The 21,730-nt window shown below is 32.9% G+C and overlaps 1 protein-coding gene across 1 annotated transcript in view; it reads left to right on the top strand.

Annotated features, from left to right (window-relative positions):
• The window catches only part of ABCB5 (ATP binding cassette subfamily B member 5), a 114,223-nt gene that overhangs the window by 31,719 nt on the left and 60,774 nt on the right, over positions 1 to 21,730 (top strand). The window contains exons 7-15 of the mRNA XM_006211710.3: positions 1,831 to 1,885; positions 9,014 to 9,205; positions 9,291 to 9,462; positions 11,699 to 11,823; positions 11,903 to 12,080; positions 13,961 to 14,074; positions 14,387 to 14,497; positions 16,491 to 16,616; positions 17,872 to 18,075. Of these exons, the coding sequence (XP_006211772.1) occupies positions 1,831 to 1,885; positions 9,014 to 9,205; positions 9,291 to 9,462; positions 11,699 to 11,823; positions 11,903 to 12,080; positions 13,961 to 14,074; positions 14,387 to 14,497; positions 16,491 to 16,616; positions 17,872 to 18,075 (1,277 nt within the window). The remainder of the gene's footprint in view (positions 1 to 1,830; positions 1,886 to 9,013; positions 9,206 to 9,290; positions 9,463 to 11,698; positions 11,824 to 11,902; positions 12,081 to 13,960; positions 14,075 to 14,386; positions 14,498 to 16,490; positions 16,617 to 17,871; positions 18,076 to 21,730) is intronic.

Here is a 21,730-nt window from a genome sequence, read left to right as displayed (position 1 = left end):
GTATATTATTATTGGGACAAATGTCTCATTAAAACCTGGACTGTCTTTTAGACACTAGCCTAGTTTGGTACAATGTACCTTCCTCTGTGCCCTGTTTGACTTTAACTACTAATTTATACTCTTATTTTCCACCTGAAGCCTAATTTTTCAAATGTTTCAGTCTTGTTTGAGTGAAATAAATTCACTTCTTCCATCTCTGAGTCCTTCCATGTGATGATATCCTTTCTACAGTTTAGTGATAGAGGCTAAAGATGTCACTTTATTTGTTAAACAAATGAAACTGCCAGTTCACTGAGCAAATATTTATTGATTGCCATCTCTCTCTCTCTCTCTCTCTCTCTGAATGAGTGAGTAAAAGAAGGAAGGGAAGGATGGAGGAAGGGAAGGGAAAAGGAAGGAAAGAAGAAAGGGAGAGGGAGAGAGGAAGGAAGGATAAACCTAGCAACCTAAGGCAGTCTGTTTGAATGAGAGTACTCCTTTGGTTACATTCGCTCTATAATTGATTGCTCTGTCAGCTTTAAATATGATAGTACATATCTGACTGATGTTGCTGTGTTTTAATTTTTGTTTTTGTTTAAGACTTTTCCATGTTTCTCAAGTTTCATTGTTGTGTTTTTTCAAATGTAGTTAACATATAAAGAGATTGATGAAGATTTAAATTTAGATAAATATGTGAATATTATTGGTATAATATACTATTAAAGAGAAGTATATCTTAAGGAATATGTTCTCAACCTTCTAACATTAGTTTTTCTGAAGGATAATAGAAGAGGATTATTTGCTTTGGCAAATGAAAATATGAATAATAGCTATCATTGATCAAGGGCCCATTTTTATGCCAGCACTGAACTTTTGTACATGCTACCTCTATTAATATAGTCTCCAAAATGAGATTATGCCATTTTTATGTGATTCTATGTACCATTTTTAGAAACAATATTTATTCTCTTTATTAGCTCAGTTAAATCGCATTAAAACTTTCTACTGAGTTTTGAAACTTCTATGATAATTCTGATATTTGTAATAAACTGCTTTAAATTTTTTCCTCCCACAATTCCTTGAGTGGAATGAAGGAAAAATCATTGTTTGCACATAAATAAAGATCATAGACATCATCATATGTAATGATATTGTGGTTATGCAAGAGATGAAGAGCATGATGTCTGCAATTCATTACAAACATTTATTATAGTCCTTTAAGAAAGAAAATTATAATACTGGACATTGACCACTGTTTTTTGCTGTTGGTGAAGTAACAACCTTGGTATACTAATTAATACATAATGTAGTTTTTTAGTAGAAGATATATAGAAAAATTTACATGGAAAACTGGTAACCCAAGGATTATTTTAAATACTGCTATCCTTATACCCAACATATTTCAATGAACTTCTTTTAAATTTTTCAGATGACTTCTGTGACTTTCACTTGTGTTCTTTGCTTTTCTTGGACTTTCTAAATTATTCCCTTGGGTATCGCAAACTGAATTCTAAATGCATAATCTCAACAGGAAAGGAAAATTCTATTACTATTACTTACACACCTGTTATCTGAAATTAAAGATGTCCTAAGGAATTCTTATCACATATGAGCTAAATGGTTAATATTTCCTTGTAATTTTTAATGTTGCATGTGTGCTTCTTGATACCAGAGATAATAATTTTAAATTTTAGGTTAAAGAATAGCAAATAAGATGATCATTAACCAGTGTGTAATCATTAAGTCCATTTTTTTGGGAATGCACTATATTTGGTTTATGGACTATATATAAAACATATCATGGCCAATTATAAATTAATTTTCTTTACAATTTAAAAAAATTTTTTACAGCAAATTATCGGAACTGTACTCAGTCTCAAGAGAAGGTGAATGAAGATATGATTGTGTAAGTCCAAATGAAGTATTAATATCATATTCAATGCATGCTGCATTATTCAAAATTTATAAGAAAAAAGCTGAAAAGTCTGTCTAATCATTAATTTTACATATAAATGATTAAAGCAAACATGTCCTCTTCTTTCATTAGGTATATAAAATATAATTACCACTTAAGTTTTTCTCTATTTAAATAGAGTACAGGTTCATGTGGTTTCACTTTTATTTATCGTCATCAATAGAAAAATTATTTTAGGATTTACATTTTTATACCAGTTTTGTTACCTAGAACTGAAGTTACATATCCTAGAGGTTAAATAACTTGCTTTTCCTTTTTTAAATTATTTTTCTTACGAAACTTACAGGAAAATGCCACTTCTGTAAACTTTAAAAGACAAAAAGATGTGTACAACAAATAGAAAAATTAAAAAGTAAATATAAATAGTATAGCTTTACTCAGGCTACTTTTAGAGGCTAATTTTTCAGGCTATTATAGTAAAGTTGTATTAAGACTAAAAATTATAAATTCTGAAATAGATAATTTATAAGAACATTCTTTTTTTTGTAGTTTTATGTATTAAGCAATATGCTTTCTTCTATCATGTGTTGAGTTTGTTAGAGAAATGCAAACTCACTGACTGTATTCACTGGATTTAGGTAATGTCTCACTAAAAATATCAGAGTCTTATCAGACCTAAGTGATGCCTTACTCTTTTCCCCCAAAAGTGAAGCGTCCATGTTGTACATCCCCAAGAGGCACATATTCTTAACATTTATAATATAGTATTTACTTTACTGTTGTTTCTCAAACCAGTATATTGTTTTGGAAATATTTGAGATATATGTTAAAAAAAAGATTCCATAGTCAAATTGGTTTAGGAAACACTGTATGACAGCTTCCTTGGACACACACAGGACAGATAAGTAGAGTAAACATTTAATTTAACCCATGTTTTCCAAACCTTTTTGACTATGGAAACTAAACATCCTGCTGAAGTAATCTTTTGATGAACAAACACATTTCTGGGAAACATTGTTTTATATAACTTTTTTGGTAGGGATAAGGTAATACCTCTGACATTTATAATAATCAGGAACTGAAGCATTTTATTCTACCTAAGTAATTTTCTAAAGATAATGACTCATAGCTTTATATAGGTTTAATGTTTTAATGTTGTCTCTGCCTTTGTCTTATTTATCAGACAATTATTCTGAAAATAATTGAATTTTTTTCATACTGAATTTAGATCATAATGACTAAATAGTTCCAAGATTGTTGCTGGTGAATATCTTTTGCTGTCAAGAATTAATTAATTAATTCTATATGAACTTTTAAGCAATTTATTCCTTCTTTTTTGCTACTTCTGATGTATCTGTTACAATCTATTGATAATGAAGGGGCAAACTAGATAACCAAGTCTTTGTTAGGTTAAGCTCAACTGAATTTAATGTAAAAGCTACCATAATAGTGGCCTAACCATGAGAGAAATTTATTTCTCACACACATAAAATTCTGAAAGTGGACAGTCTAAGGATGAAACATGACTTAAAAGTCATCAGAAACTAAGGATCCTCTGTCATATGACCACATCCATTTTAGCTGGGCATGAGCCACTTCAAAAAAAAAAAAACAGGTTCCCTTATTTAGGAAAAAGATCAGATCAGATATTGGATGATAGATTAGATAAATGGCAATTTCTGCTGTATCAAGTTGTACCTAAAATAATTCCCAAATTGTGTACAGTGGAACTAAGGGATGTTAATAGATGATATGTTTTAAAAGGACGGGGGTAAGGGGCAAGGGGATGTAGTGTTAATTGGTTAGCTGGTCTGAGACATCCTCGGTTGAACAAAATTAAACTATTTCATTGCTTTGGGATTTTTTTAGTATTTTCGTGTGTATTATCAATTTTGGCAGGGGGCGGGGGGCGATTCACTAAGTATGCAGGGTTTCCCAAACCTATTTGGGAACCCTTTTTCCTCAGAAATATTGCCAGTGTGATTCAGATCATAAACTCAGGATTCAAATCATATGTCAGGATTCAGGTTGTGGGCCCCACCAATTTCTAGCTAAAGAGTCTGTCAGGCAACTTCTATAATAACTTCAATTTCTTCATCTGTAAGATGTGATATAATACTTTCTGGAGATTCAATGATACTTAGATATGTAAAGGGCCTGGCATAGTATTTAACACATATTAAACACTAAGTGGAGCTGTTAAATCCAATCTTAATTTGCATGCAGTTTTGAATCAGAAGCCTTAGGCCTTGAGAATAGTTTGATTTCCTGATGCAAAATAAAATGCCATAAAAAATAAATTGCATGTGTTTCTTTGTTTTTTTGTTTGTTTGTTTTTTTGTGTGTGTTTCTTTGTTTTTAAGAATAGTCTTTTTAAAAGGCAATCAGTGCTTCTATAAAAATTCTTTTAATTACTTTTTCTAATTAAATGCTTAATATTCTCATTGTAGAAGATGTGAAGAGATAAAAATGCAAAAAGAAAATTAAATTTTAAATCTATAAATTTCTTTATAATCCCACTACTACTGGATAATGAATATTAATTTTGGTTTACATTATTACAGCTTTTTTACATATATAAATATACATATATAATTCTAATGTAATTGGAATTATATTGTTTCTATGATTTTTAATAGCTTATTGAAGTATAATTTACTTACAAAACTCACCAGCTTTAAGGGTACAATTCAATGATTTCTAGTAAATCTATAGAGTTGTGCAACCATCACCACAACCCACTTTAAGAACACTTCCGTCATTCTATAAAGATTCTTCTTTACAGTCAATCCCCACTTCCACCCCCAGCCCCAAGAAACTACTTATCTGCTATCTTTAAAGATTTGCATTTTCTGGATATTGCATGTGCATGGCAACAAATAAAATGTAGGGTTTTGCACCTAGCTTCTTTTATTACGTGTAATGTTGTTTGAGGTTCACCCATGTTATAATACAAATCAGTAGTTTATCCCTTTTTATTGCTTAGTACTAATCCATTGCAAGGATATATCACATTTAGTTTATCTGTTCACCAAGTGATGGACTTTTGGATTGGTTCTTTTTTTTTTTTTTTTTTGCTATTAAAAAAAATGCTTCTGTAAACACTGATATATAAATCTTTGCCTGGACATATGTTTTTATTTCTCTTGGGTAGATACCTAGGAGTGGAATTGGGTAGATACCTAGGAGACCTAGCTGGGTCATATAGTAAGCTTGTTTATCTTTTTGAGAAACTGCCAAACTGTTTTCCAAAGTAACTAAACCATTTTGCTTTCCCACCAAACAATGTATAAGGGTTCCAGTTTCTCCACATCTTCACCAATACTTTCAATTCTGTCTTTTTTATTATATCCATTGTGTAGGTATGAAGAGGTATCATATTGTGACTTTAATTTGCATTTTCCTAGTGACTAATAATGGGCATTTTTTTTCATTTCCTTTTTTAGGCATTCATATATTTCTTTGGTGAAATGTGTATTCAGATATTTTATTTATTTTATTAGTTGCTGTTTCTATTCTTATTATTGAATTGTAAGAGTTCTTTATAAATTCTTGATACAAGTTCTTTGTCAGATATATGATTTGTCAGAAAATATACATATTTTCTCCTAGTCTGTACCTAGTCTTTTCATTTTCTTAAAGATTTCTTCTGAAGCATGAAAGTACATTTTGATTAGGTACAATTTATCAAGTTTTTCTTTAATGGATTTTTCTTTTGGATTTAAGAATTCTTTGCATAACCTAAGATCATGAAGATTTTCTCCATTTTCTTCTAGAATTTTCAACATTTTAGCTCTCACTCTTAGGTTGGTGATCCATTTTGAGTTTATTTTTGTGACTTGTGAGAGGTAAGAAAGAGTCTAACTTCTGTTTTGTATGTGGCTATGCATTTGTTCTGAGACTGTTCCTTAGGAAAGCTATTTTTTCTACATTGAATTTCCTTTGTACCTTTGCTAAAAATCAAATGCCCATAAATGAAAGGGTTAGCTTCTGTTCTCTCATTTTTGTTGCACTTATTGTCATGTCTCCCTTATGGTAGTATCAGACTGTCTTAGTACTACAGTTTTAGAGTTAAATAAATAAAATCAGGAAGTGGAGACCCTCCAAATTTAATCTTTTTAAACATTATTTTAACTTTTCTGAGTTCTTTTCATTTGTACATATACTTTGAGATTAGCTTACAAATTCTGAAAACTAGCTTGCTGGGATTTTTGACAGGGGTTGATTGCATTAAATCTATAGATCAGTTTGGGGAGATTATCATCTTACCAACGTTGTATCTTCCAATCCATTTATTCAGATCTTTTTAAATTTCTACCAACAATATTTTATAGTCTTCATTGTACAAGGGAATGTCTCTGTTGGGTGACTCAGAATTTTTGCCACTCTGCACATATCCATAAATTATCATGAAAACAACCCTAGTATTGATTTTTGGATTACCAATAAATTTTATCTAGTAGGCAAATTTGCCAACACAGAATCTGGGGATAATGAGGCTCAACTATATATTTGTCTGTGTTTTTCTTAGTACTTTATTTACCTGGCTCTCCAGCTACCTCATTTACCACTTCTTAACTTTCTTTGCCAGCTCTTTGTCTTCATCTTAAACTCTACCATGTATGGAGAGTCCCTGAGAGTCCCTCAGTCCTTGGTCCTCTTCTCTTCTTTATCTACACATCATTCTCTTTCTCTGAGGATCATCTCAGCCAATACTTTATTTTAATTGCCACTTATAATCTGATGACTTTCAAATTTCCATCTCCACACTAGACCCCTCTCTAGCACTTCAGGCTTCCATTTTCAACTTCTTACTGGATTTTCACTTTGATGTTTAATAGGCATCTCATGCTTATGTCTATATCAAAATATTTGATATCTCCTGCAAATCTGTTCTTCTCTCAGTCTTCCACATCTGTAAATGGCACCCCATTCACCCATTTGCTCAAGTCAAAATAGTATTGCTCTTCTTGCCTTTTTGTGGTTGACTCCATTTGTCCTTTTGGATCCTAGTTTTAATACCACTTCCTCAAAGAAATTTTTCTTAACTGCTTTATTTATCTGCATGAGCTTACCCACCACTTATTCCCTGACCTAGCACCCTGTTTAATTCCTTCATCATAGAGCAATGCAAATTTCATATATACATTATAATTTGAGTTCTGTGTACATTACAGAGCGCTCACCACCAAAAGTTTAGTTTGAATTCATCACCACACAGTAGACCTCTTTACCTATTTCATCCTCCCCCTTTGGTAACCACTATTCTGTTCTCTGAATCTATGTGTTTATTTTTTGTTTGGTTTGGTTTTTTCATTTATTTTGCTTTTTTGAAATATTCCACAAATGAGTGGTCATTTCTTCCTCCATCTGACTGAATTGCACTTAGCATAATACCTTCAAGGTCCATCCATGTTGCTGCAAATGGCAAGATTTTATCTTTTTATGGATGAGTAGTAGGCCATTGTGTGTGTGTATGTATATATACCACATCTTCTTTATCCATTCATCTGTTGTTTCCATATCTTGGCTATTATACATAATGCTACAATGATCCTAGAGGTGCATATGTCTTTTCAAATTAGTGTTTTTGTAATCTTCAGATAAATATCCAGAGGCGGAATAGCTAGATCATATGGTAGTTCTAGTCTTAATTTTTTGAGGACTCTCCATTCTGTTTTCTGCAGTGGCTGCACCAGTTAAAATTCTCATCAACAGTGCAGAAGGATTCCCTTTTCTCCACATCCTTGCCAACACTAATTATTTCTTGTCTTTGTGATAATAGCCATTCTAATAAGTGTGAGGTTTTACCTCATTGTGGTTTTCATTTGCATTTTTCTAGTGATCGGTAATATTGACCATCTACCCATCTGTATATTTTCTTTGGAAAAGTGTCTATTCAGATCCTCTATACATTTTTAATGGGTTTTTTTGTTGTTGTTATTGAGTTTTATGAATTCTTTTTATATTTTGAATATTAACCCCTTATGGGATATATAATTAGTAAATATCTTCTAGTCAGTAGCTTGTTTTTTCATTGCATTGATAATGTACTTTTTTGTGCAAAACTTTTTAATTTGAATAGTCCCATTTGTTTATTTAAGAAGTTTTCTGACTCTAAGAATTTATCCATCTCTTCTAGGTTGTCCAATTTTTTGGCAAATAGCTGTTCGTAATATTCTCTTATAATCCCTTGTATTTCTGTGGTATCTGTTGTAATTTATCCTATTTTGTTTTGGATTTTGTTTATCTAAGCTTTCTCTCCTTTTTCCTTAGTAAGTGTAGCTAAAGTTTTGTCAATTTTGTTTATCTTTCCAAAGAATCAGCTCTTGGTTTCATTGATCTTTTCTGTTTTCTTTTTAGTCTCTATTTTATTTATTTCTGCTCTGATTTTTATTATTCCCTTTGTTCTACTGACTTTGGACTTCATTTGTTTTTTCTTTTTCTAGTTCCTTTAGGTGTTAAGTTAAATTGTTTATTTGAATTTTTTCTTGAGGTAAGCCTGCTATAAATTTCCCCTTAGTACCACTTTTGCTGCATCCCATAGATTTTGGTATGAAGAGACTACATTGCTTATCTGGTCTCCTACTCTTAGATAATTAGGATATCTTCAGTTTTAGGTATTGTTATTAATGCTACAGTGAACATTCACCTTGGTTAATCTTTGTACATATTTTCCTTAGGCTAAGTTCCTTAAGTTGAAATTTTAATTTGATGCTGTATTTATATTTGAAGCATTTTATCAAATGCTTTTGACTACTATCATTTCTTTACCCTTCTGTTTCACATACAGCTATCATAATTACTACAATGTAACATTTTCAAATGAAAGTATTAAAAAAATACTGAAAGAAGATATAAATAGCAATTATGTTTTGAAACACTAATTTTTGCTAACAATGTAAGAGAGACATACTCTAGGTGTCTTACAAGGGAAATCTAGATTCCTACATGAGTATATTTCACTCATTCTCATAGTGGTTTATTTTTAGTTATCTTATTATAGACTCTAGCACAAGTTCTCTTCATCAAATATTCTGACAGATTTCATTTTTTGATAATAAGGGAAAAATTTTGCTTTGGTCTCAGTAACATTTCCAATAATCTTTTTCTTTCCAGGTTGACCCTGTGTTACGTTGGAATAGGAGTTACTGCCTGGGTTTTTGGCTACATGCAGATTTCCTTTTGGGTTATGACTGCAGCACGACAGACCAAAAGAATTCGAAAACAGTTTTTTCATTCAATTTTGGCTCAGGACATCAGTTGGTTTGACAGCTGTGATATTGGTGAACTTAATACACGCATGACTGAGTAAGAGGATAACTGTATGATACATCAACTTTATTGTCTTATATGATGTATAAATGAATTAACTGCATTTATTTACTTGTTTCAGTGACATCAACAAAATCAATGATGGTATTGGAGACAAGATTGCTCTGTTGTTTCAAAACATGTCTACTTTTTCTATTGGCCTGGCGATTGGTTTGGTGAAGGGCTGGAAACTCACTCTGGTGACTCTGTCCACATCTCCTCTTATAATTGCATCAGCAGCCATGTTTTCTAGGGTAGGCAATATGGCTAATGCAGTGTTGATTGGAAGCAAAAATGTAAACTAGATATTTTACTGAGTTTATCCAAAAGAGGCTTTTCTACTTATTTTCTGTATCCCAAAATGGACAGGAATATTGTATGTCGGAAATACAGTACGCTTTCTATCTTCAGGTTATTTGGCTACAGTGAGGTTTAGTTGTAGTATCTTACTAACGTTAAAAAACATTCTTCTTCGTTTAGAGCCTAATACAGTTTCAAACAGTATGGATACAATTTTATGCCATTGTACGTTGGATACTGGGAAAGCTCTGTGTGCTAGATTCCCAGACAAATGTGTTTCAGTTCATTTCATTAGAACAAAATGAGAAAATCCTAAAACAGTAAACACTTCAGCATTTTTTTAGGTCAGCCATTTCAAGTTTATATTTTTATAGGGCTCTGAATGACATTTAAAATATTTGCTAATGTCTATTTTATGTACTATGTAAATCTATTTCAATTTTTTCTGTTTCAATTTTTAAAACAAATTTTGTATTTGCATTTTAAATTGTATTTTCAGCACTGATATAATTAATACTAATCTCTTTATAAGATATTAATCTATTTACAGCCTAGTTTTTAAACCAGTGCTCTATGTGAAGTGCAAAATCAACCAATATATCCCTAATATCTCTCTCCAAATTAAATCTTTGGCACTTCTACCAAAGTGTATACCCATTTCCTAAATTGGAGGCAAAGCGTATTCTTGAGGGATGGAGTTTTGTTTTGTTTTGTTTTGGGGTGTTTTTTGAGTCTTAAGTTTTCCAAAGCTAATTGTTCTCTATGGAAGTTAAAGCCATAACATTCACTGAATTTATTTGCTGGCAATATACAAATTCAACCAAACAAGAATTTTCAGCAATAAAAATATTCTGTGATTGAATACTTCCTTAACAATAGACTGAGGTGTTTAGACAACAGATCTTTATTTAGTGTGACTTCTAGTGTTGACCTTGTAACCCTTGTCAAAATCTTCATCCCCAGCTTATTTGAAATGAGGACCCCTAAGTATGAAGATTAACCCAGTGTGTTACTAAAATCAGGGCCTTAACTGAGCAAGAAGTGAAGTGGACAAGGGGTTAAAAATAATAGCAGTGGGGAAACTAAGTTTTGCTATTGTATTGACTGATTGTAAATCGGTAGCAAATAAAGGTAAAAATTATCCAAATGACTAAAGAAGCCAGCCTGGATTGTTTCTAGATTCCTTCAGTTCAATTTAATTGAGCACATGTTTATGTAATACTGGTATGTACAAAGCATTTTGCTACATGCAGCTTCCCCTCCAGTGATACATGAAGGAAATAACTATCTTTATTAGATGAATTCAGAAAATAATGAATATTACTCAGTTTATGCTACTTTCTGCTTTAACAAATATCTGAGCATGTCTTAACATAAAATCAGTTCCTGTTATGTGGAATGTATTTTGAAAGTGGGTAGATTTTTTTATGTTAGCAAGCAGTAGTTACAGACTCACAACTCTGAGGACAATTTCCCTGCTCCTTTTCGTTGAACTGTTGTGCTAAATTACTAAATTAAATCCTTTACTAATTAAAGAAGTGGTAAGTGGGATGTATTATAGAGAAAAAGGCACATTCTGATTTAAATTTTGAAGAAAGCAGGTAAACCTGCCTAAAATCACCAAGATTTTATAGAGATACAGCATTTACTAGGCAGGCTGCGTTATGCAGTAATAGCTTCAGGAGTCACACTCCAGACATGTGCAGGATCATATTCCTCTTTCTGCCACAACCCTGTCTCTCATACCCTCTGGAAGTCTTGACTGTTTTTACATAATAACAAATCAAATCAAGTCAAATCAGGCTTACTAACTTCCAGAGTGCGATTAAGAAGAACTATGTTCCTAATATCCTTTCTCAAATCAAGTTTTTCTGAACTATGTTAATATAGATACTCATTTTCTAAGGTTTTGAAAATACGTAGAGAAAACAGTGAAGCTCTACTAGAAGGAAAAGTAGAGATTTAGATTCCAGGTTACATTAGGCTAAGCTCTTTCACTGCTGAGACTTTAAGAAGTCAGTATCTATGACCATTGGTTTCTTCATTTGCCAAGTAATAGAGTTAGAATAAGTAACAAGTACCTTCTCAATAATAAAATGTTATTCTAGATTCTACTTGAATTAAATTCTTTGCACACTGTTACTGCCCCAGGGTTATTCTTTGGTTGACTGTGATCTTTGTTTATTACAGATAGTCATCTCATTGTCTAGTAAGGAATTAAGTGCTTATTCCAAAGCTGGGGCTGTAGCAGAAGAAGTCTTGTCATCAGTCCAAACAGTCATAACCTTTGGGGCCCAGGAGAAAGAAATCCAAAGGTCTGTTCCTTTAATTATGACAATATGTGCTAGGTTTTGTTTTCCCCCATGGCTATTACATTGTGTTTGTCTTTTTAAGGTATACACAGAATCTAAAAGATGCAAAGGATGTTGGCATTAAAAAAGCTATAGCTTCGAAACTCTCTCTTGGTGCTGTGTACTTCTTTATGAATGGAACCTATGGACTTGCTTTTTGGTATGGAACCTCCTTGATTCTTCGTGGAGAACCTGATTATACCATCGGAACTGTTCTTGCTGTAAGTCTTGTTTGAGAACAGAGGTAACTGGCCTAGATAATCTTTTCTTACCTAGAGTTTAGTAAGAATTTCTCTTTGAATAACAGTGAATATTTAAAGATGAATGTTTTTACTAAACAAATATTTATTTCCTTCAAATGATTTGTAAACATCTTTAAATTACAGTTATGAATTGGCGGGATTTACTCACCTAGCATGTTTTAGTGTCTTCTAAATCATAATTGAATTCTCCACTGAGAAATAAAGTTTTCTTAATCCAGCAGTCAAAAAGACCAGTCTCTAGTGAGACTTTTTCCTTTCCATCTTGCTGAGATAAGATGACACCTACATTCACCTTGCTACAGGTCTTCCAGAAATATTCTGTAGATTGGACTCTCCTGCCTTCTTCTGTCCTTTCAGCATATAGTAATGTTAAAAACAGACTATATACAGCTCTATCCAACATCACAACTTAGAGTTTTTTTTAAACTCTTAAGGATTATGCATTAAATTATAATTTATTCAATTATCCTCCCAAGTTTCAATGATAAACAGATCAGTTCAGGATTAAGAATCATTTGTCTTTCTGAACTAAATTCATCTGCTCTGTTCAACTTAAGTCATCTTTTGAACTTGAGACTTTTTTTTTAAAACAGTAAGTTCTTCATTTATTTCTTATAAATAAAACTTAAGCCTGAGGAATTTTTAGCTCATCTTTTCTCCTCAGTTTATGCGTGACTGTAGGTGAATGACTTGCAAAGTTTTAGCTTCCTCATCTGTACGATAGGGAAAATTACACTTAGCTTGTGGAGTTCTTTGCTTATCGACTTTTGGCAGAGATGTGTCTGTCTGAAAATGGACAAGTGTCCAGTAATACAAAAATTCAGACAAATTTTGGAATAAATAATAGAATGTCTCTAAGATAATGGAATCTATAACATCCTTCTCCTTAAAGTTGAGGAGTTAACCAGCAAGGAGGGAAGTGCACATGACCTCCTCACCCATCCAGGTTTCTATATGGCCAGTGCTCCTCAGTAAGCAGATTTTTCTGCTCAGCTTCCCAGCAGGTGTTAACAAGATTGTGGGATAATTAGAAGTTGTTCTACATTAGGAAAAGGCCAACTGCAGTTAAATAAACTAATGTTTCCTTTATATTTGGCAGCATCTTCCATTCTTTCCTACCTGATTTCTGAGTCTCAACTATGTATGTACTTCATTCTGTTGTCCCTCTTTTTTTTTATAACATTTTTTATTGATTTATGATCATTTTACAATGTTGTGTCAAATTCCAGTGTTCAGCACAATTTTTCAGTCATACATGGACATGTACACACTCATTGTCACATTTTTTTCTCTGTGATTTATCATAACATTTTGTGTATATTTCCCTGTGCTATACAGTATAATCTCGTCTATCTATTCTACAATTTTGAAATCCCAGTCTATCCCTTCCCACCCTCTGCCCCCCTGGCAACCACAAGTCTGTATTCTATGTCTGTGAGTCTATTTCTGTCCTGTATTTACATTTTGTTTTTGTTTGTTTGTTTGTTTGTTTTTGTTATTTAGATTCCACATATGAGCGATCTCATATGTTTTTTTCTTTCTCTTTCTGGCTTACTTCACTTAGAATGACATTCTCCAGGAGCATCCATGTTGCTGCAAATGGCGTTATGTTGTCGGTGTTTATGGCTGAGTAGTATTCCATTGTGTAAATATACCACATCTTCTTTATCCAGTCACCTGTTGATGGACACTTAGGCTGTTTCCACAGGGAGGAAATAAATACAATAGAGATTAACAAGACCATAGAAAAAATCAACCAAACCAAAAGCTGGTTTTTTGAAAATGTTGTCCCTCTTATATAGCTGAAAAAGAATAAATATTATTTTTTGTTCCCATAGGTCTTCTTTAGTGTAATCCATAGTAGTTATTGCATTGGAGCAGCAGCCCCTAACTTTGAAAACTTCACTATAGCTAGAGGAGCTGCCTTTAATATTTTCCACATTATTGATAAGGTAAGACTTCTAATAGCTTTAAGAGATAACTATCATTACTGCAAGAAGGAAGCGAAAACATAGGCACACTTATTTCACTAAAACAAAGAGATGGGCAAAATCTATGTTGCCCAATTGGCTATGGAAAGAGATTGTTTTAACTTTTCTACAAAGAGATTGTGTTTACTGAAACCTTTATATGTAACTCAATACACTTCCAAAGTAGAAAGGAAAACACCACAAAAGAAAACCCATCTTTAAGCTATTTTTAGGATCTAGAGAATGTCCGCTCAGTACCTTTAAGATTTTTAATGTCCTCCTTGTTTTTTTAAGAAACCTGCTATAGATAACTTTTCAACAACAGGATATAAATTGGGATGCATAGAAGGAACTGTGGAATTTAAAAATGTTTCTTTCAGTTATCCATCAAGACCATCTATCAAGGTAAGTAAAATTTAATTTATAGAATTGTATCATTTTCTAATACTATCTTCCATTGGCTAGGATCTCCTTTTGTGAGATACTTAGGGTCAGTTTGACCAAGATTTGGCTACTTTGCTTAGAGACTTGAGAGACAGAGAGAGAAAGAGATGGAGAAAGAGAGAGAGAGGAAAGAAGGAAGGATAGATCAGCAAATGGATGAATAACTCTGGAAGAGTTAGTTACATTTTGCATCCTCTTGTCTATATTCAGCTGGCTAAAGCATTTTCAACTCCCTGGAATTCCTTCACTCTGGATTTGGGAGCACACCGTTTTGTCCCTTTCCCTTCTTACTTTCCTAGGGTTTTTACTAAACCAACATTTGTGCCTCAGTTACTTTGTCTCTTACTTTTACACATACACACGCACACACACTAAGGCATGCACACACACTCAGCGTAAAGTGCATCCTCCTGTCTCTACCATTCAGCCTTTGACAAGTTCTTGTAAAAATGTCTGTCTCTTCTATTGTCTTCCTTCTTTCAACTTGTTAGTGTATTTATCCAAAAAAGTGGTTAGTGTTAAAGATTGCAAAGAGTAATTACTAATGGAACATCTGTTTCATAGAAAAAGGATGACATGATTTTAAGTGAAATTGGTAAACTTACTAATGCCATCAACTTTTAATATCTTTTGAAGTGTCCAAATATTCCCTACATAATTTGCATCAAAAAAGATCTACCTATTCCTACTCCCTTGTTTGTCTCTAAGTCTTTTATTGACATTCTCTTTTGAAAGCCCTTGATTTTTAAAAATTTTGTTACTTAATTACCATTGTTGGAATAATATTGTCTTCTATCATTTTTCTTAATATAAATAGAGCACTTTAACACCATTTTACAACTACATTTGGGTTGGCTTCCTGGAGACTTAAGCACCAACTGGGCCGTTATATTGCATGGTAAAGCGCTCTCCAGGTTTTAAACAACTATTTTTTTAACATGAATATTTGAAGCATAACCTTTTTTAAGTGAAAAATGAATAATTACCCAAAAATGTCCACCAACTTTAAATAAACAAAACAGATTCTTCCAAAGAAAGAATAAGAACAAATTCTAGATAAAAAGTGCAGGTGGGAGAGAAGGTACTCCCACTAGGGGTCCCCGATTTCTCACCTTCTTTAGAGAATATTTTAACCTCTGAAGGTTTTAGTTTTGGCTTATTTAAAGAATCTATTTCTTTATAAATGAGGAGTTAAAAGTGAGAGAATCCAAGAGGATAGTCCCATGTTTGGGGCAAATGCAAGCAAAGATAAGTGGGAGTTTCTCAATGGGATTACTATCATCATTTGGGACAGTAATTATTTGTGAGGTTTTGCTCATATTGCAGGTCCCAGGGACACTAAATGCTGGTAGCAACCCCCAGTTATTGGAAAAACTTTAAAAGTGCTCCCACCCAAATTGAAATGTCCTGGTGAGATCCACTGGTGAAATCCCATTCATAAGAGTCCCTAAAAAGTCTGCCAGTTGCTTTACTTTGGAATATATTTTGCAATAATGTTAAATATATTCTAAGAAAGAACTGCCATAAGTAACTCACAGAGATATCTGGCAAGATTTCATTCAGTTATTGCAAGTTAAAAGATAAAACTTTCAGTACTGCTCTTTCAAATAGTATTTTCAATGAAAGTACTACTTCATTGGTAGTCATGAAATTCATATAAACTATTTCAGTTGAAAATATGAAAAAAATTTTGCTATTAATAGTCTGTGAGTATGCTTAACTTAGATCTCCTCTTTGTATAGAAAGATGACTAGAGTTTTTTTACTATTATTTTCCAAAATTGTAGGTTATTACTATACAGGTGCATGAAACAAACATAAGATCTAAATTTGTTTTTAAGTGCCAAAGAAATTTGTTTTCTATTTATAATTATACATTAAATTTCTGAAAACATATAAATAGTAATCGTACTTATCCTAGTTTTATGAAACTTTTCTCCCATACATTCCAATAGGTTCTAAAAGGTCTGAATCTCAAAATTAAGTCTGGAGAGACAGTGGCCTTGGTTGGCCCCAACGGCAGTGGGAAGAGTACAGCAGTCCAACTTCTGCAAAGGTTATATGATCCTGATGACGGCTTTGTAAGTGTACCTAGCAAAATCATACACAGTCCACATGATGAGCGCTTACAGCTATGTCAACTTTTAATTTTTAACAATGAAGCTAGGATACAAGCCGTATTATTTTCCTTCCTGCATATTCATTCATTCAACAAATATTTATTGTGCACCTACTATGTTCCACTTACTGTTCTAGGTGCTGGGAATACATTGGTAAACAAAGCATAAAAACTTCTCTACCCTCATGAAGTTTACATTTTAATAAGTAGAGGGAGATAATAAATAAAATAAGTAAATTAAGTAATATGTGAAAGAATAAATGCTGTGGAGAAAAATAACACATAATTTGTAGTACCCAGAACTTATCAAGAGTTTCAGTTTCTCAGAACATCCCAGAAGAATAATGTCTGTAGGAAATATTCTCTCCTATTTTTTCTTTAATGCATATGTTGCACTTAACTTTCTCAGCCTTGTAAGTGGCGTAGAGAACGAGACTGTGATAGTCACAGATGCATAATTCTTAATGCTTCTATTTTTTAACTGTTATTTTTAAAAGAAAATCTACTCTTCTAGAGCCTGATTTCACTAAATTTGACCTCTTTAAGTCTTCATTTGGAGTATAGTAGACTCATGTATCTATGCTAATATTGAACCAATAAATTACTGGATAAGCATTCCATATATAAAGCAGTTTCATAGAATACCCATGCCCAGACAGAATGCCAGTTGGTGAGAAATACCAAAGTTATAATTATCAAACCTTGGCTTCTGTCATTGGAATATGTTGGAGCAATGGGTAATGGCATTATCTATGGGAAAGACAGGGTTAATTTACTATTATTCATAGCAGTGAGTAGAATACACTTTTACCTTTTGCAAGGGAGTAGAGTGTCGAAGGGAAAGTAGGGTATTTGTAAGAAAAAAATGCAAAGGTCAGATCAGTCTTTAACAAAACAGAAGTTTATTACATGTGTCTACATGATAACATATATGGCTCCTAGAATACATATCTTCATAATACCTAATTTGTGGATCTTGGAATAAAGATATTCAGGTGGCAAGATTTTAAGCCATTTTTTTTGAGGTTTTATTAGTTCCCATTACCAGGAAAATTCTGTTGGCAATATTCATGCTATAAATATTTTGTCAAAATATAGTCAGTCTTCAATTCCTAAAAAACCTTGCTTCTCAGCTTGTGTTTGGGATTAGTAAAAAGGACTCTAAACCCAATGTGGTGAAAAGCATTACAACATGATTCATTCCTTTGAATTGGCAGATCACAGTGGATGGTAATGACATCAGAACTTTAAATGTGCAACATTATCGAGAACATTTTGGAGTGGTCAGCCAAGAGCCCGTTTTGTTTGGGACCACCATTAATAACAATATTAAATATGGACGAGACGGCGTGACTGATGAAGACATTGAGAAGGCAGCAAAGGAAGCAAATGCCTATGATTTTATAATGGAGTTTCCCAGGGTAAGTACACTATGTAGCCTACGTCCTTAGCTTAAAGCTAAAGCACCAAAATATTCCAAAATAAAATAACAAAATGATAACTTTTACAGAGTAAAGGGAGTGTGATTAGTTTTTGCATTGTCCTAGGTGAAACATCTATAAATGAAAGAGCATGGTAACATCCAAAAGAAGAAATACATCATTGAATGGTCAGTTTTTAATCATATTTAGTTCTTACTGGTTCACAATGCAAATGTAAAAGAAAAAAAATAGAGGATACATTAAAATACGTTAGAGGATATGTAAAAAGAAATATAAGACAAAATTATCACTCCCAGCTGAGAAATTATGTATCTTCATAATGTTGATTTGCAAGGCCATCTTGTGGCTAAGAGTGGGAATGTCACGTACTGTTCAGATCGGTTCTGTGATAAGGCAAAAGGTAAAATATCATTGTTTTTAGAAGTACATGGAGCTAATATTGGACAGGAAATGTGAAATTATAGTTGAATTTTTGATATTAGGACATGTAAGATCCTAATGGGTATTTATAATTGCTAGATAGCTATAAAAACTTTTCTTGCATTTCTCAAAGTATCTGTTCATCAGTATCATCTGAAATTGTAGTGAAATATGAAGGATGAGATTTGAAATTAAACTACAGATAAAATTCTGCCATCATGGAAGACAACAATAACAAAAAAAGTTTGTTTTAAAGGATATATTTCACAAACCACACTCATGATAATTTTGTACTTACTTTTGTTTTTTTTTCATGAAAACTTTTGTTCTGCCAATTATTACCTCCTACCCTCGTTATTTAGGGTCATAACTAGGACACTAAGGGCTTGAGGTCATTCTTTGCCTTGTAGTTTGGGAAAACGCAGACTTCCTTTCTTTGATTTTTTTTTTCTTCTTTTCTTTGATTTTTTTGACACTTTCAGTGACTTCCTTTCCTCAAAACAGCAGCGATCTTCAGTTTCCCACCTGGAATTAGGGAATTTTCTGGTGCCTCTTAAATTAGTCCCTGTAACTTATGACTTGCTTTTGCTAAAAGTCCAGTATTTACACAAAGTATGTCCCATCCTATAAATCTAATAGTAAATCTGAAAGATGTAATACAAAGAACAAATTAAAAATACTGGCTTATCATGATGGAAACTAAATTCCACAGCCACAGTTCACCAGGGAAATAAGAATAAGCATAATAATAAATAAAAGTTCCAGAAGTGGTTAATTCATATAGGTGAAAACATAGGGAAAGCACACAAATAAATACCATTACTCCTTCCATGATATACAAATATTTTAAAATTAATATATTAGGATTAACTGATACTTGCTAGCCTTTTCCCATAAACAGCCATAAAACTGGCTAAAATATATGAGGCATGAGACAATTGTTTCCAAGCATTGGACAAAAAGTGGCACAAAACTGTGATTCCTGAGAGAAAGGAAACGTAAGAAAGTCCATGATTTTTCAGTGTGCTGCCGGGGAAAAAATTCCTGACCACATCTGTAAAATGGAATCTAGACAGAATATGGCAGTCCCACTGAGCTGAAAAGCAGAGATAGAATTTCTGGCAGCTTAAACAACCAGGGAGACAATGAGAGAGCTCTGTTTATGAGATGGACGTGAGAACATGAGGGGCAGAAATCCATGTAGGCATCCCTTGGGAATCCTCTGAGGCTAAGACTACCTAAGGCTTACCAGAGAGCAGCTGATACAAATCTGAGATGAGAACATAGATACTAGAAGTAAAGCAGTGTGGCGAAGATGTTGAAAACACAACCCATCCTGAGTGTAGAGATCACATAACACTGTTTTAATACCTCAGGCATATAGCTAAGACACCCCCCCCCAAAAAAAAGCCGCACCTTAGGAGTAAAGACCACACCTTAGAGTCAGGCTGACTCTAGACCTGCCCTAACAAATCTAAAACCCAAGCCATGACAAGATCCCTGAAGGAAACAGAACTTGGATGTTGGGTTCTGCCAAGTTTTGAAACTTTCTACAAATTCACCCCAACAAAGCATAAAACAAAGATTACACAGTTCAAGAGGATTAGTCAATATTTGAATTGCTCACTAGGACATAAATCAACATTTTCTTCAAAAGAAAACAGAATTCAAAGTCTCTTCAACATAACAAGCACAGAATTCAGTATATATTCTACAATACCTAGATATGCAAAGAAACAGGAAACTATGATCCATAGGCAAGATGACATAATCTAAATATTTATGTACTTAAGAAAAGCTTCAGATGCATGTGGTAAAAACTGACACATCTGAAAGGAGAAATGGACAAATCCACAATTTTAGTTGAAGTCTTTAGTACTTGATAGAACATGTAGGCAGAAAATCATTAATGATATAGATGACCTGAACCATACTATCAGCCAGCTAGATCTAACTGATATCTGTAGAACACTCCATCCTGTAAAAGCAGAAAATATTCTTCTCAAGTGCACATGGAATGTTCACTGAGATAAACAATATTCTGGACCATGAAAAGGAAAAGCTTTTTACAATTTCAAAGGAAACATATAAAATATGTTCTTGAGCCATAGTAGAATTAAAGTATAGAAATAGATAACAGAAATACATCTGGAAAATCCACAAATACTTGAAAATTAAAGAACCTACTTTTAAACAATCTGTGGATGAAAGAGTAAGTTTTAAGGAAAATTAAAAACTATTTTGAACCAAATAAAAATGAAAATGCAAGGTATCAATATTTGTGGACTACAGCTGACCCTTGAACAACATGTACTTTTTAGATACTACATATAAATGATATAATACAGTATTTTTCTTTCTCTTTCTGGCTTATTTCACTTAGTATGATAATCTCTAGGTTAACCCATGCTGCTGCAAATGGTATTATTTCATTCTTTTTTATGACTGAGTAGTATTCGATTGTATATATACCACAACTTCTTTATTCAATCATCTGTTGATGGATAATTAGGTTGCTTCCATGTCTTGGCTATTGTAAATAGTGCTGCTATGAACATTAGGGTATATGTATCCTTTTGAATTAGAGTTTGCTCTGGATATATTCCCAGGAGTGGGATTGCTGGATCATATGGTAAATCTCTTTTTAGTTTTTTTAAGGAATCTCCACATTGTTTTCCACAGTGGCTGCACTAAACTACATTCCCACCAACAGTGTAGGAGGGTTCCCTTTTCTCCATATCCTCTCCAGCATTTATCATTTGTGGACATTTTAATGATGGCTGTTCTGACAAGTGTGAGATGATCCTCATTGTAGTTTTAATTTGTACTTCTCTGATAATTAGTGATATTGAGCATTTTTTCATGTGCCTATTGGACATCTGTATGTCTTAATTGGAGAAATGTCTGCTTAGGTCTTCCACCCATTTTTTGATTGAGTTGTTTGTTTTCTTGTTCAACCCATTTTAAAATCTCATCAAAAAAAATAAAATAAAATACTTAGGAATAAATTTGACCAAGGAAGTGAAAGACTTATATACAGAGAACTATAAAACATTGATTAAGAAAATTAAAGTTGATTTAAAGAAATGGAAAGATATCTCATGCTCCTGAATTGGCAGAATTAATATTGTTAAAATGTCCATACTGCCAAAAGCAATCTGCAGATTAAATGTAATTCCTATCAGAGTACTCAGGACATTTTTCACAGAACTAG

Source organism: Vicugna pacos, chromosome 7 (assembly GCF_048564905.1).
Source record: "Vicugna pacos chromosome 7, VicPac4, whole genome shotgun sequence".
Lineage (NCBI taxonomy): Eukaryota > Metazoa > Chordata > Mammalia > Artiodactyla > Camelidae > Vicugna > Vicugna pacos.
This window is presented reverse-complemented; position numbering and strand designations above follow the sequence as displayed.